The following is a 16,379-nucleotide window of genomic DNA, read 5'->3' as shown; positions in this document are numbered from 1 at the left end:
TAGCAAAAGAGCCCTGGGACCAACAGCAACAACCAAAAATTCATTTTCATGTCACCTAGCCTTGTCTTCAATTCCTCCTAGGTTCAAGTTATAGCTGTATTTGCCATGCAATTTTAAGATACCTGTTGCTTATTTTTAGTTTGTTTTTCCCCTGTGAAATGGGGATTATAACATATTCCACAGGTAATTGTGCAAATTAAATGAGATACTGAATATGAATATTCTATAGATATCACAAAATTAAATGTTACTCTATGAAGATCCACTTATTGTACATTTATACAAATAATGTAATTTTTTTGTTGGTGGTGGGGCTTTGCTATACAACTTTGAGCCACAACTCCACTTTGTTTTTTTTTTTTTTTTTTCTTCTGGTGATTAATTGGAGATCATGGACTTTCTTACCCAGGCTAGTTTCAAATCACAATCCTGATTTTAGCCTCCTGAGTAGCTATAATTACAGGTATGAGCCACCAGCTCCTGGCTATTGTAACTCTTAAGAATTCTTGAGTTAATAATGCTTAGAAATTCTTATTTTTGATCATAAAATGGAGGTTTTGTAAGCTGATTGCTGTGGTACATATCTGTAATTCCAGCTACTTGGAAAGTGGAAGCAGGAGAATTGTGAGTTTGAGATCACTCAAGCAAAAACTTAAGATCCTATCCACCAAATAGCCGAAGTAAACAAGGACATGACTTAAGTGGTAGGGAATTTGTATAGCAAGCATGAGGCACTATACTTCAGTACTTCAGTACTGCCAAAACATTAAAAAAAACAACAACAAAAACTAGAGGGCTAGAGGCATGGCTCTTATGGCCATTAGGAATTTACATCACAGTCTGATAGTAAAAACCTCTTCTGAGAGTTTCTGGATGTATATGTGGTATGCATTTTACAGGTACTCAGGAATATAGTAGGTTCTTTCTTTGTTTTTTGTTTTTGTTTTGTTGTAGAGTTCTGGGGCTTGAATTCAGAGCCTGTGTGCTGTCTCTGAGCCTTTTGTGTGTGTGTATGTGTGTGTGTGTGTGTGTGTGTGTGTGTGTGTGTGTTTGTTCCTTGTCAGTCGTGGGACCTGAACTCTGGGCCTAGGCGCTGTCCCTCAGCTCTTCAGCTCAAGGCCAGCACTCTACCACTTGAGCCACAACACCACTTCCGACTTTTTCTGCATATGTGGGGCTGAGGAATCGAACCCAGGGCCTCATGCATGCAAGGCAAGCACTCTACCACTGAGCCGCCTTCCCAGCCCCTGTCTCTGAGCTTTTTTGCTCAAGGCTAGCACTCTACCATGTGAGCTACAGCTATACTTTGGGCTTTTTTGATAATTAATTGGCGATAAATAGTTTCAGGCTGGCTTCAAACTGCAGTCCTCAGATCTTAGCCTTCTCAGTTGCTAGGATTAGAGATGTGAGCCACTAGTATCCAGCAGAACGTAGCTTTTTTGAAGATGCCTGTCCAGCTGTTTCCTGAACCCTAGACCTGAATTTTGATATGTCTTATGTACTCCTTCCTACAGAGGCTGTTACAAGGATACCTCATAATCAAAAGGATTTTGGGGATCATGGGACTTGAACTCAGGCCTAGGTGCTGTTAATTGGAAGAGTCTTAGGGACTTTCCTGTCCAGGCTGGCTTTGAACCACGATCCTCAGATCTCAGCTTCATGACTAGCTAGGATTACAGACGTGAGCCATCTGCACCCCACTATAATCAAATTTCTTTTTTTTATTTTTTATTGTAAAAATACCATATAGAGGTATACAGTTACATGAGTAAGGTAATGAGTACGTTTCCTATTGAGCATTGTTACCTCCTCCTTTGTTTTTCCCCTATCATCCTTTCTCTCCCCAACCCCCACCCCCCAGTTCTAAAGTTCATTTCAACATAGTGTCTTATTGTTACAGTGGGTCAACCTGTATCCTTATTTCAGCTTTTTGTTATTTCCCTTCCCCTCCCCAAATTAGAAAAATGTATATACAAGATAGAGGGCACCGTAATCAAATACAGTGAAAATGGGGGTTATACCTTGGGTGAAGAACATACCAAAGGAAAAAAAAAATCACACAGTACATTATAAATGTGTTAAAAAACAATAGCAAGAAAGAAAAACTACTTGTGTCCATATCTTGGGGTTCATTTTCAAATTTCTTAAAGGAAGAGATCATTTAGTTTTGTAATTGTTCCCAGGGTCTCTAAACCATTAGATAAAATGTATAAGTGTCTGGTATTCATTGTCTTCAGGGAAAATTAGTTATTAAAAATTTTGACTAGAGTAGGTGTAAAAGTAGAAGTTGTTAGTATGTTAGAAGAATATTAGGAATAATCTGGAATGTTTTTGAGAAACTCATACATGGTTCAAATACCAGTACCAACAAAAGAAAACACCTAATACAATGTAAATGTTGGACAGAGTTTTGTTTTGTCAATTGTGGGGCTTGAACTCTGGGCCTGGGCGCTGTCCCTGAGCATTTCAGCCCAACACAAGTGCTCTACCACTTGAACTACAGGACCACTTCTAGTTTTCTGGCAGTTTATTGGAGATAAGAGTCTCATGGACTTTCCTTTGAACTGTGATCCTCAGATCTCAGCCTCCTGAGTAGCTAGGGTTATAGGCATGAGCCATTGGTGCCCGGCATGTTTTATTTTTATGTAGAATATAAAATATTTTTAATAAAATTTAAAACTTTATAAACCTTGCTGGGTGCTACTGGCTCACAGTTCTAATCCTAGCGATTCAGAAGGCTGAGATCTGAGGATTGAGGTTCAAGGCTGGCCCAGGCAGGAGGAAATGAGATTTTTATCTCCAGTTACCACCAAAAAGCTAGAAAATGAAGTTTGGCTCTAAAGTGGTAGATCCACTAGCCTTGAGCAAAAAGCTCCAGGAGTCTAGGCCCTGAAGTCAAGCCCCAGAAACAGAAAAACAAAAAATAAAAAGAACTCCTTTCTATAAATCACTTTCTATTTTTAAAAACTATTTTTGTAGTTGAGGGAAGAAAGGAAAGTAAAAAAAAAATACAAAGTATGGGGAAACATTAGAATCATCTAGGTTTAAAACCCAGCAGGATATAAACTATTCTTCATTTTTTCTTTTGTGTAAACATTTTTTATTGTTAGTATAAAGGTGATGTAAAGAGGAATTATAGTTACATAAGTCAGGTAAAGAGTACATTTCTTTTTGGACAATGTCACCCTTTTCCTTGCTCTCTATAAACTATTCTTGCCTCCAGTTTGGTTCTGAAATAACCTCCTAGAGACCAATAGCTCTGGCTGACCGTCCCTTTTGCAGCCAGCGTGTTCTGGTGGAGGAATGCACCAGCAGCTGTGAGCTGCAGGTTTAGAGAATAGAAAGAAGGTTGATAACTACTGTCAAAACCTTCTTTTAGTTGTTGTTGTTAGCATCAATTAGTTAAACAGAAGAGTTTTATATATCTTGTCTCCTCTGTCATTTTCTCTTATTCCTCTCCCTCCTTCCCAAATGAATCTCAGTAAGAATGATTCTTCCAGTGTAAAACATGTACATAAAGTATATTCGCCATATCTGTCCTCTTTCACCCTCTCTGTTCACCCTCTCCCCTCCCATTAGTAGACACAACCCCAACAGGATCTGTTTTACATTCCTGTCATTCCCTGTGTATAAATATGTGTGTGTGGGTGTACACTGTCAAAATCCCCCAATTTAATGTGACCTTTTTTTAAAACACATACACACACAGGTACACACATATATCTGGGCTAAAAAAAATCTGTTCACCTGGTGAGCACTTAGGATAAACATTCACTTTTTTATACTTGAAAGTTCTCTGACTAAAATATATTTTCCTTCATCCTCCTTGCTTTTTGGCACCTTTCTGGATAAAGTGATACACCTGTTGAGGCACAGCGGCCTATTAGCAGTGAAATCTTGAGCCAGAGTTCAGTTTCTGAAAAAGAGCCTGCAAATGGAACACAGAATCCAGGAACACAGAAGCAAGAAAAAAATGAGGTAATATTTACTACTATTCGTTGTTTTTTAGAATCCTTTCTCTTGGCAAAAAAAATAATAGTATTTGCCTGTATAGAACCTTTAAATAATTTTCTGTAATTTGGGAGTAGGAAGAGAACATCTAGACTTCATTATTGGCTCATTTCTTCTTCCCAAAGAATCGGTAATATACCATGCATATTGGTTTGTAAGTCTTTTAAGGGTTGGGCTGGAGATGTAGCATGCCTAGCACACACAGGGCTCTTGGCTGTAAAAATAATTCTTTTCACACTCTTCCCAAAAAAGAAAAGAGGCAGCTGGCCACCAATGGCTCATGCCTGTAATCTTAGCTATTCAGGAGGCAGAGATCTGAGGTCATGGTTTGAAGCCAGCCTAGCCAGGAAAGTCTGTGAGACTCTTATTTCCAGTTAGCCACCAAAAAGCTGGAAGTGAAGCTGTGGGTCAAGTGGTAGAGCACTAGCATTCAGTAGAAAAGCTCAGGGACAGTAACCAGGACCAGCACAAAAAAAAGAAAGAGGAGAGCAAGAATACTTCTTAACTAATTCTATGAGGGCAACATCATCCTGTTACTGGTCAGATGAAGGAAGCTATTAAAAGAAAACTATCGGCCAGTAGCCATTATGAATATAAAGGCAAAAAAATCTCCTCAACAAATTACCAGCAAATCCAATAGTATATTAAGATTATGCACTGTGGTTAGGTGGGATTTATTTTAGGATTCAAGGAATAGTCAACAGAAGATAAATTAGTGTAACATATCAGAATAATACAATGAGGGAGAAAAACCCATATGATCATCTCAGTTGGTAAAGTTGATGAAATTTAATACCCTCTAATGATAAAAAAATATCAGAAATCCAGGAATAAAAGGGAACCTTAATATGGTAAAGGTCATTTATGAAATACCCACAGCTAACATAGTTAAGTGGTGACTAGAAGTTTTTTCCCTGACATCAAGAATAAAGACCACAGGGCTGGGAAGGTGGCTCAGTGGTAGAGCGCTTGCCTTGCATGCCTGAGGCCCTGGGTTCGATTCCCCAGCACCACATAAGCAAAAAGAAAAAAGCCGGAAGTGGCGCTGTGGCTCAAGTGGTAGAGCGCTAGCCTTGAGCTGAAGAGCTGAGGGACAGCACCCAGGCCCAGAGTTAAGGCCCCACGACTGGACCCAAAAAAAAAAAAAAGAATAAAGACCACAATGCCAGTTTCTACAAATGCTCTTGAGCATTTACTGGAAATTCTGATGAGAGCAGTTAATCAAGGAAAAGAAATAAAAGGATATTCAAACCAGAAGAGATAAAATTATCATTTTGCAGATGACATGATCTTATTCAGGAAAAATCCTAAAGATCTCATAAAAAAAATTACGAGAACTCATAAGGTTAATAAGGTTTTGCTGAGCAAAAAATTAACAGAATAGGGGCTGGGAAGGCGGCTCAGTGGTAGAGTGCTTGCCTTGCATGCATGAGGTCCTGGGTTCGATTCCTCAGCACCACATAAGCAGAAAAAGCCTTGTTCAAAAGATAGAGCACTAGCCTTGAGCTGAAGAGCTGAGGGACAGGTGCCCAGGCCCAGATTTCAGGCCCCACTACTGACAAAAATAAAGACTTTTACACTGCAAACTACAGAACATTGCTGAGAGAAATGTTAGAGGCTTTAAAGGAAATAAGTCCTGTGTTCATGAATAGGAAATGTTAACTTTGTTAAATTGTGATTACTACCTAGGATAATCTACAGATACAATGTATTCCCTATAAAACTTCCAGAGTCTTTTTGTGTAATCCTGCCTGCTTAATTTTGGCTACTGGGCAGGCAGCAATCTGGAGGATTATGGGTTGATGTTATCCTAGACAAAAATTTAATGAGATTGTCACTCAATTAATGAAAAGCCTGCTGTACTGGTGTGTGCCTGTCATCTCAGCTGTGTGAGAAATGCAGGCTGACTGCAACTGAAGCTGTATAGCCCACTCAGTGCAGGGGCCCTAGTTCAGATCCCAGTATCTCACACACACACACACACACACACAATCTACAGTCTCTTTTACAGTAATAAATCTAAAGCTCAAGTTCATAAGGAATTGCAAGATGCCCCAAATAGCCAAACAGTTTTGAAAAGGAACAAATTTGTGAGACTTTATTTTATGATTTTTAAATTTGTTACAAAGCTATAGTACTGAAAGTGTGGTAGATACATAAACAATGGAATAAAATAGAGCATGTAGAAATAATTTCATATAGTCAGTTGATTTTTTAAATTTAAATTTTATTGTCAAGATGATATATATAGGGTTATATTACATTTCTTGTTGGACTTGTTACCCCCTCCCTCATTTTTTCTCCCACTATTCTTCTACCCTCCAACCTCTTCAAGTTGTACAGATCATTTCCACCATATTGTCTTGTGAGAGTCAGTTGATTTTTGCAAGGATGCCAATCCATTCAGGAGAGAAACAATAGTTTCTTTAAAAATAGTCTCTTTACCTGCAGCAACTAGATTTCCATATGAAAAGAATAAAGCTGGATATCTAGCTCATACCATATACAAAAATTAACTCAGAATGGGTCACTAGTCTATAAGGCTAAACCATAAAATCTGCTTTTATTATGTATTCAGAAATGGGACACCAAAAGTACAAGCAAAAAGAAGTAAAAATAAATTTACTTCATCAAAATTAAAAGCTTTTGTAGATCAAAAAATGTTATTAAGGAAGTAAAAAAGGCAATTTACAAAGTATTTATAAATTAAATCTGATAAACTTTTTTTTTTTTTTTTGGGTTCCGGTTGTGGGGCCTGAACTCTGGGCCTGGGCACTGTCCCTCAGCTCTTCAACTCAAGGCTAGCGCTCTACTACTTGAGCCACAGCACCATTTCTGGCTTTTTTCTTTTTGCTGATGTGGTGCTGAGGAATCAAACCCAGGGCCTCAGGCATGCAAGGCAAGCGCTCTACCACTGAGCCAACTTCCTAGCCCAAACCTGGTAAACTTTAAAATCTAGAATTATATAAAAACTCCTACCACTCAGCAACAAAATGACAATCCAAATTAAAAATGGGCAAAAGAACTGCATCTGTGGCTCACGACTGTAGCCCTACCAACTTGGAGGCTGAGATTTGAAGATTATGCTTTGAAGCCAGCTTCGGCAGAAAGTATGTGAGACTTATCTCCAATTAATACCAAATTTAGAAAAATAAAGCAATTTGAATCCTTATACAATTGCTGGTTGGAATATAAAATGTTCAGTGCAGTTACTGTAGAGACTTTTTAGAAGGGGTTAGGGAAAATGTAACTAGCATTTTCAAGATCCTAGGTCTATCCCCAGCACCTCACATACACACACAAAACAAAAAACCCCACAAACAAGTAGAAAAGGGTTGATTGGTTCTTTTTTTTTTTTTTTTTTTTTGGGTCCGGTCGTGGGGCCTGAACTCTGGGCCTGGGCACTGTCCCTCAGCTCTTCAGCTCAAGGCTAGCACTCTACCACTTGAGCCACAGCGCCACTTCCGGCTTTTTTTTTTATGTGGTGCTGAGGAATCGAACCCAGGGCCTCGAGCATGCAAGGCAAGTGCTCTACCACTGAGCCACCTTCCCAGCCCCTTGATTGGTTCTTTAAGAGCTAAACATAGGACTGCAGATGTGGCTCAATGGTAAGAGGACCTGTCTGGTAGATGTGAGGTCCAAAGTTCAAACCACAGTACTACACAACAAAACTCAAAACATAAAATTATTATATGACCAATTGTTTTCATCCATAGGTATAAGCCCAAAACAGTAAGATCAGAGATAAGCATTTCTATACCATACTTATATAACAGCATTGCTCATGATGGCCAAAGATGAAAATAATCTATTTGTCTACTGGTAGAGTGGAAAAACAAAATGTGGCATATATACACAATGGAATATTGTTTAGCCATAACAAGTAATGATGTTCTAACACATGCTATGAAGTAGATGAACCCAGCCAGCACCAATGGTTCATACCTGTAATCTTAGTTACTCGAGACTGAGATCTTAGGATCATGGTTCAAAGCCAGTCCAGAAGGAAAGTCCATGAAATTCTTATCTCCAGTGAGCCACCAGATAACCAGAAGTCAAACTGTGGCTCAAGTGGTAGATTGCCAGCCTTGAGAGAAAAAGCTAAGGATCAGCTCTCTGGCCCTGCGTACAAGCCCCAATACTGGCATAAAAATGAACAAACAAATCCAAGGAAAAAAACCAAAGTGGATGAACCCTGAAAACCTCAGACTGCATGAACTAATCAGATTAAAAAGAACAAATGTATGATTTCCACCTATATGAAATATGTAGAATAGGTTAATTCATAGATGCAGAAATAGAATAGAGATTACCTGGGGCCAAAAGGAAAAGAAAATAGGAGTTATTGCTGAATAGTTATAATTTCTTTTTTATTGTATTTTAATATATATTTTTATTTTAAAGATACTGTACAGAGGGGTTACAGTTACATGAGTAAGGTAATGAGTACATTTCCTATCGAGTATTGTTACTCCCTCCTTTGTTTTCCCCCTACCAGCCCTTCCCTCCCCACTTCCCTAACTCCTCCCTCCCTTTCCTCCTCCCCCCAAGTTGTAAAGTTTTGTTTTCAACATAGTGTCTTGTATATCTCATTAATACCTGTATTAATGAGATATACAACTTGTATTCTTGTTTCAGCATTTTGTAATTTCCCTTCCTCTCCCCAAATTAGAAAAATGTATATACAAGATGCAGGGCAGTGGAACAGGAGTTATACCATGGAGAAGAACATACAAAAGAAACAAAAAAAAAATCACATAGTACATTGTTAGTTGTAATTTCTGTATGGAATGATGAAAAGGTTTTGGATATAGTGGTGATGGTTGCACAATATTGTGAGTGTAACTAATACCACTGAATTGTACACTCAGAATGGATAAAATGATACATTTTATGTTATTTTTTTCCTTAGTTAACATTTGAAGTATGGACAATTTTTTTAGAATTATTACTGTAAGTTATGAAATAGAGAAGGAAATTTTCTATTTTCCAGAAAAGAGAAAGGACCTTAGATAGCTGTGGAAAACTCTTGGCTAAGCTTATTGTTAGTGGTGGTTAATTTTAGAGATGGTGGTCAGTTTGTTCCAGGATTAGCCAAGTGCACACAACCTGTGCAGCGAGACCAGATTTGGGTATGACAGGAGAGTGTTTCTGTGCTAATAATGGAATTCGCTATAAATCTCAGTCCTGAATGTTATATATTTCTTTTACAAGGGCTAAGAGAAAATGTTGAGACTACTCAATTTAACACCCATCTTACTCCTTATGAAAGAACATTTGAAGCTTTATTGAGGGAAATTTTATGTTTCTCTCTATAGAAAGCTATCAGACCATTTACATGCTTAAATTAAGTATTCTTTGCAAGGTTAACATTACTCATTAAATGGCTTTTATTAAGCATATAAGGTTTACTTTTTATTATTATTATTATTTTGTCGGTCGTGAGGTCTGAACTCTGAGCCTGGGCATTGTACCTCAGCTCTTCAGTTCAAGGCTGGTGCTCTACCACTTGTGCCACAGTGCCACTTCCGGCTTTTTCTGCTTATGTGGTGCTGAGGAATCAAACCCAGGGCCTCATGCATGCAAGGCAAGTATTCTACCACTGAGCCACTTTCCCAGCCCCTAAGTATGTAAGGTTTAAACTCAGGGTTTCATGCTTGTTAGTCAGACACTCTACTGCTTGAGCCCATGCCTCCCGTTGTTTTTGCCATGGTTATTTTTGAGATAAAGTCTTGCCTGAGCCAGCCAGGACCACAATCCTCCTATTTGTACTTCCCCCTAGTGAGATGATAGATGTACACCATGATATTAGACATTTTTTGCTGAGATGTGGTTGGGGGAGTACCTCAGGAACTTTCTTCCCATGCTGGTTTTGAACTGTGAACATCTCCCTCTTAGCCCCCTGTGTAGCTAGGTGACAGGTTCACATCACTGCACCCAACTATTGGTTGAGACGGGGGCTCTCATGAACTTTTTGCCCAGGGTTGGCCTGGTAACGCCAATTTCCCTAGTCTCCATCTCTGAAGTAGCTAGGATTTCAGGCATGATTCACTGGCCTTTGTTTATCAGATATTGATACAGTCTCTCAGTAAGTATTATATTCAAGTAATGACAGCTTCGTCTTTATCTACATACATGTTCTCTGTGTCCCCATGAGAGTCATTAATTTGCATTTTTTATTTGGGGTTGGCCAACCATTCATTTTGGCTAATATATTTATTTAGTGGTCTAAAGCAAATTAGCTGATTTCTATGAATATTATGTCTCATAGGTACTGTGTTAGTTTTCAAAGAGAATGGTATTCTTATTGTTTTGTAGCTGTTAAACATATCTAGCTGTCATCTTTTATTCAGCATTTGTAGAAGTTACTGTTATATATTCAGTAATAGTTTTTTCAAATATCTTGTTTTTCTAATATTTTTAGCTTCGAGATTCCACTGAGCAGTTTCAAGAATATTACAGGCAAAGATTACGCTATCAGCAACACTTAGAACAGAAGGAACAGCAGCGGCAGATATACCAGCAGATGTTGCTGGAAGGAGGTGTGAATCAGGAAGACGGTTCTGACCAGCAGCAGAATCTTACTGAACAGTTCCTTAACAGGTTGGTCTTCTAGTCACTTTTTAAAATAGAAGGAATTTTCTGAGTACAATGCAACTTGATCAGTGTCACCCTTTCCTTCATTTCCCCCCACATTCTTCCTCCCATCCCTATCCTCAAGTTACATTTACTCAGGTAGATACAACTGTCATTTAGTGTGCCTGAGGGCTATGGGGAAGTTACTGGATTTCTTTTTGCCTGTTTATTTCCCAAGGTTGCTTTGAAGATTAAATGAGTTAAATCAATGTAAGTTGCTTAAAACAGTACCTGGCACATTGTAAGAACTATTTTGGTAGTTGTTAACTTCCCTCCCTCCTCCCACTTTTTGAACTCAGGAACTCATGCTTATTAATCAGGTACTCTACCACTGGAGCCCATGCCCTTCCAGAAGCAGCTGTTAATTTCAGTAGTGAGTGCATAAACCTACATAGTTAGCTGCTGTCTGGTGATCAGTGCTTATAGCCCCAGTTATTTAGAGGCTGATACAAGAAGATAAGTTGAGGCTAGGAATTAAAGTTTGGGACATCCTGGCAACCTAGTATTTCAAAAAATAAAGAAGCAGCTAGGTGTTGGTGACTTATGCCTGTAATCCTAGCTAATCAGGAGGCTGAAATCTGAACTACATACTAAACAAACAAACAAATAAATAAATAACTGAGAAGTGCAAGGGAAGGGATGACATTGTCCAAAAAGAAATGTTACCTGACTTATGTATCTGTGACCCCTCTGTACATCACCTTTATAATAACAGTTTTTTTAAAAAACTTAAAAGTTGGGTGTCAGTGGCTCACGCTTGTAATCCTAGCTACTCAGGAGGCTGAGATCTGAGGATCTGGGTTCAAAGCAAGCCCAGGCAGGAAAGTCTGTGAGACTCTTATCTTCAATAACCCCCCAGAAAACTGGAGTGGCACTGTGGCTCAAGTGGTAGAGTGCTTGCCTTGAGCTGAAGAGCTCAGAGGCCCAAAGTTCAAGACCAACAACCGACAAGATTAAAAAAAAAACACTGAAAAACTGAAAAACAAAACCATTTGGATTCGATGTTAAAATGATTCTTCCAAAACAACGTTAACTGTACTGTTTTAAATTATAGAAGGAATATATCTATAATGTGTATTATATGCTTAAAATTAGTATATTATATATGTATGTTTAAAAATTAGTAAATCAGGACTGGGAATATGGCTTAGTAGTAGAGTGCTTGCCTAGCATGTCTGAAGGCCCTCGGTTTGATTCCTCACTACCACATAAACAGAAAAAGCTGGAAGTGGTGTTGTGGCTCAAGTGGTAGAGTGTTAGCCTTGAACAAAAATAAGCTTAAGGACAGTGCCCAGGTCCTGAGGTCAAGCCCCAGGACTGGCAAAAAAAAAAATAATAAAATAAATAAAGTATATATATATATATATATATCAGTAAACCATACCCACACACTTTTGTTTCTGCAAGTTTCAGGGCTTGAACTCAGTGTCTTATACTCTTGCTTGACTTGATTGCTCATGGCTAGCTCTCTACCATATGGGCCATGTCTCCCATCTGTCATTTTTACTGGTTAATTTTGCTGGTTAAAATCTTTGGGATGAGGGCTGGGATGTAGCTCAGTAGCAAAGCACTTACCTAGCAAATGCAATGTCCCGGCTTCGATCCTCAGTACCAAAAAAGAAAAGACAGAAAACAAAATACAATTAAAAAACAAAACCAACAAACTTTGGAATTAGCCAGGTGCTGGTGGCTCACCTGTAATCCTAGCTGTTCGGAAGGCTGAGATCTGAGGATTATAGTTCAAAGCCAGCTTGGGCAGGAAAGCCCATGAGACTCTGACTTCCTCCAGTTAATCACCAGGAAACTGGAAGTGGCTCAAGGTGGTTCAGCACTAACCTTGAGTAAAAATGCTCAGGGACAGTGCCCAGGCCCTGAGTTCAAGCCCCATGATGAACAACAACAAAAATACCTTGAGGGGCTGGGAAGGTAGCTCAGTGGTAGAGCGCTTGCCTTGCATGCCTGAGGCCCTGGGTTCGATTCCTCAGCACCACATAAGCAAAAAGAAAAAAGCCGGAACTGGCACTGTGGCTCAAGTGATAGAGCGCTAGCCTTGAGCTGAAGAGCTGAGGGACAGTGCCCAGGCCCAGAGTTCAGGCCCCACAACCGGACCCCCCAAAAAATATATTCTTTTTTAGTATATATATATCCATTTCAAGATATATATATATTTCTTGAAATGGAGTTTTGAGGATTTTTCCGCCTAGGCTGGCTTTGAAACATAATCCGCAGATCGTGAGTAGCTAGGATAACAGGTATAAGCCACTAGCACCCAGCAGAATATATAAACATATTTAAATGAACAAGGAGTGGTGGAAAGATTAAATGAGTTAATACCTGTAAAAGCAGAAGAGTTTCTGGCTCAAGGGAAGTCTCCATGAAGTTGGTTTCATGATGATGATTTGGCAACTGCAGTGACTCTTTCTCTTTACTTGGACCAATAATAGTGGAGGCCATCTGCTTGACATTTTAAGTGTTGTGTAAGTCAGGGAGCCTGAAACTGATCCTATCTTCACACAAGGAGTATTTATAGTGATGACCTCAGTTTAAGTGGGCCTCTGAACATTCAAATTAGGGCTTGTTTTCTTACCACCTCTGATCAACTCTGTAGCTTCTCAGTTAATCCTAATTACCACTTCTGGTTTTTGGATGTCTTCTTTGTACCCCTAAAAGCATAGTTGCAATTTGGCTTTCACAAATTTATTTTTTAGCAATAGAAGATACCTAGCATTGATTTAAGATGAAGTAGAAAGTTCTGGAACCCTAATAGTAGTTGATACATCCTCATTAACAATAAGCTAAACTATTGAAGAATGTCTATTCTTGTTTTTTTAATAAAACTTAAGTTATAAAATAATTTAGGTTCAGTTTAGAGTATATTGTTGTTAAAGTATCCTATTCAAGGTCTTTGATGATTAGTTTGAAATTATATTAAAGGAAAAAGCATGTTATAGAAATCCATAGAAAAGCCAGGCACTGGTGGCTCACGCCTGTAATCCTAGCTACTCAGGTGGCTGAGATCTGAGGATCACGGTTCAAAGCCTGCCTGGGCAGGCCTTGAAACTACTAAACCACACAGACATCCAGATACAAAGAACAAAGAAAAGGTTTATTGCCAGGAAAGGGACTGTCAAGACTCCTTCTCACAAAAAAAGAAGTGCCAGCTACTCTCTGGGGTGACCTATATAACCTACTGAGGCTAGGAGGGGCTAGAAGGGGCTAGGATTCAGAGACTTTGGTATGGACATGAGAGCCATGGGCTTCATCATGGTGATTTAGGGTTGATGGCTGCTGCCCAAGTAATAGATAAGGGGCCTTGCTGCTGCCGGGACCTGAAGGTCACTTTGAGGGGATCTTTCTGCCTTATATGGTGGTAGCTGCCCCAGACGAGTGCCATCTCAAGGTAAAGGGGGTTGGAGGCTGATTTATTGCCTCTGCTAAATGGGCCTAGTGTTGCCTAGGAAAGGAACATACCAAGCTGTGGGAAGGAGGAGTTTTCTAAGCCATGGGAAGGAAGCTCATTTGTCTAACACTCAATATTTCCTAAATGTATTTGATCTCAGTACGCTTTTTATTTTTTATTTTTATTTTTGTTTTGAAATGATTAGGTTTATTCTTAGAGCCAACTTGAACAGGTTGTCAATGTCCTCATGAAACTATATTAGGGATTTTTATATTCAAAACTCATACAGAAGAATGAGTTTTAAGTTTCAGAAGATTATTTTTTTTTTGTCAGTTGTGGGGCTTGAACTCTGGGCCTTGGCACTGACCCTCAGCTCTTCAGCTTAAGACTAGCGCTCTACCACTTGAGCCACATCACCACTTCCAGCTTTTTCTGTTTATGTGATGCTGAGGGCCTCATGCATGCTAGGCAAGCACTCTGCCACTAAGCCACATTCCCAGCCCAGAAGATGATATTTTTTTGTACTTGTTTGAAAGTCTGTTCACAGGCTAAACAGGCTAAACATACACAAGTGCTGGATTTTTAATGGATTAACTTTATTAGTTTTCCTGTTGTCTTAGCTTACAAGTACTGCAATTTATTGATTTGATTATTTTTCATTTACTTACTTTTTACTTCTTGTGTGCTGATCCTGGGGCTTGAACTCTGGGTCTGGGTGCTGTCCCTGAGCTTTTTTTTTTTTTTTTTTTCCTCAAGGCAAGCATTCCACCATTTGAGCTACAGCTGTACTTCTGGCTTTTTCGGACGTTAATTGGAGATAAGAATCTCGCTGACTTTCCTTTCTGGACTGGCTTTAGACCATGATCCTCATATCTCAGCCTCTTGAATAGCTAGGATTACCGGTGTGAGTCACTGGCACCTGGTTCAAATTAAGTTTTAAGTTGAAAATTAAGCCAAAGTTATATTTTCTGCCTTTGTGCTGTTTTTTTTCTGCTTTTATGATAAAAGTTATTTTTTTGAGGTAGAGTCTTATTATGTATCCCTCCTAGCCTTAAACTTACTATCCAGTCTAGGTTAGCCTCAAATTTATGGTTGCTTTAGCTTCCCAGTACTAGGATTATAATCATGCCACCAAGCTGGCAAAAGGTACTTTTATGCCTGTCTCCTTTACAGTGCAGTACTTGGGGCGGGGGGAGTGGGGGGGAGGTGGAGGAGGCAATCTTCTTTCGTGTCTTGGTTATGTGTCTGGTTATATCTTGGTTTTGGCAATTTTTAACATTAACTTTGCTAAATATCATGTGTATGTATTTATTAAACATTAATTTCAATACATTAGGAATGTAATAAAGTTTTTATTTTCCACTATTTGTGTTTTATTTGATAGGTCCATTCAGAAGCTTGGTGAACTAAATATTGGAATGGATAACCTTGGTAATGAGGTATCAGTGCTCAACCAGCAGTGTAATGGGAACAAAAGCAATGGATCAAATAATTCTTCTATTACTAGTTTTGCTACACCACCCCAAGACTCTAGTCAGAGATTAGCACATGATGCTTCAAATATTCATACAAGTACTCCTCGTAATCCTGGATCAACAAATCACATACCCTTTCTTGAGGAATCTCCTCCTTGTGGTAGCCAAATGTAAGTGCTTGACTTTATAAAACCTGAAACTATTAATTTGTTACTATGAACAACAAGATAGAAAGTTGAACTTCTCACATGGGTGCCAGTGGTTCGTGGCTGTATTCCTAGCTACTGAAGGGGCTGAGATCTGAAGATTATGGTTCAAAGGTTCACCCCAGGCAGGAAAGTCTGTGAGACTCACCTCTACTAAGCTACCAAAAAAGCCAGAAGTGGAGCTGTGGCTCAAGTAGTAGAGTGCTAGTCTTACGTAAAAAAGCTCAGGGACAGTGCCCAGGCCCTGCATTCAAGCCCCAGCCCCAGCCACAAGAAAAAAAATAAAAAAAGAAAAGAAAAAAAAATGAACTTCTCATTGGAACACAACACATGAAAGTTTTTAGAGCTCATTACTTCCTCATTTTTTTCTAATCTTCTTTAGTTTACCTGTATTCTATTCTATCAATTTCTAAGTCTCTTTACAGTATTTATTTGTTTATTTATTAAGATGGGGTCTTACTTAGCCCAGCCTGGCCTTAAACTTGCTATATAGCCCAACCTGGTCTCAGATTTGTTTCTCCTGTCCCCACTTCCCAAGCACTGGGATTACATGTATAGTCTTTATTTTCCTTTTATTTTTCTTTTTGTTTTGCATATATACTACCAAGGCAGTTCTGCTTTTTGCATTGTTCTTAAACAAAATCTTGCAGA

General features: G+C 38.9%; 1 protein-coding gene across 2 annotated transcripts in view; it reads left to right on the top strand.

Annotated features, from left to right (window-relative positions):
* The window catches only part of Wdr47 (WD repeat domain 47), an 87,050-nt gene that overhangs the window by 36,009 nt on the left and 34,662 nt on the right, over nucleotides 1–16,379 (top strand). For both annotated transcript variants that reach the window (XM_070006183.1, XM_070006182.1), the window contains exons 6-8: nucleotides 3,855–3,978; nucleotides 10,436–10,614; nucleotides 15,432–15,692. In XM_070006183.1, the coding sequence (XP_069862284.1) occupies nucleotides 3,855–3,978; nucleotides 10,436–10,614; nucleotides 15,432–15,692 (564 nt within the window). The remainder of the gene's footprint in view (nucleotides 1–3,854; nucleotides 3,979–10,435; nucleotides 10,615–15,431; nucleotides 15,693–16,379) is intronic.

The sequence above is a fragment of the Dipodomys merriami genome, unplaced genomic scaffold, assembly GCF_024711535.1.
Source record: "Dipodomys merriami isolate MVZ:Mamm:240054 unplaced genomic scaffold, mDipMer1.0.p SCAF_7, whole genome shotgun sequence".
NCBI classification, from domain to species: Eukaryota; Metazoa; Chordata; class Mammalia; order Rodentia; family Heteromyidae; genus Dipodomys; species Dipodomys merriami.
This window is presented reverse-complemented; position numbering and strand designations above follow the sequence as displayed.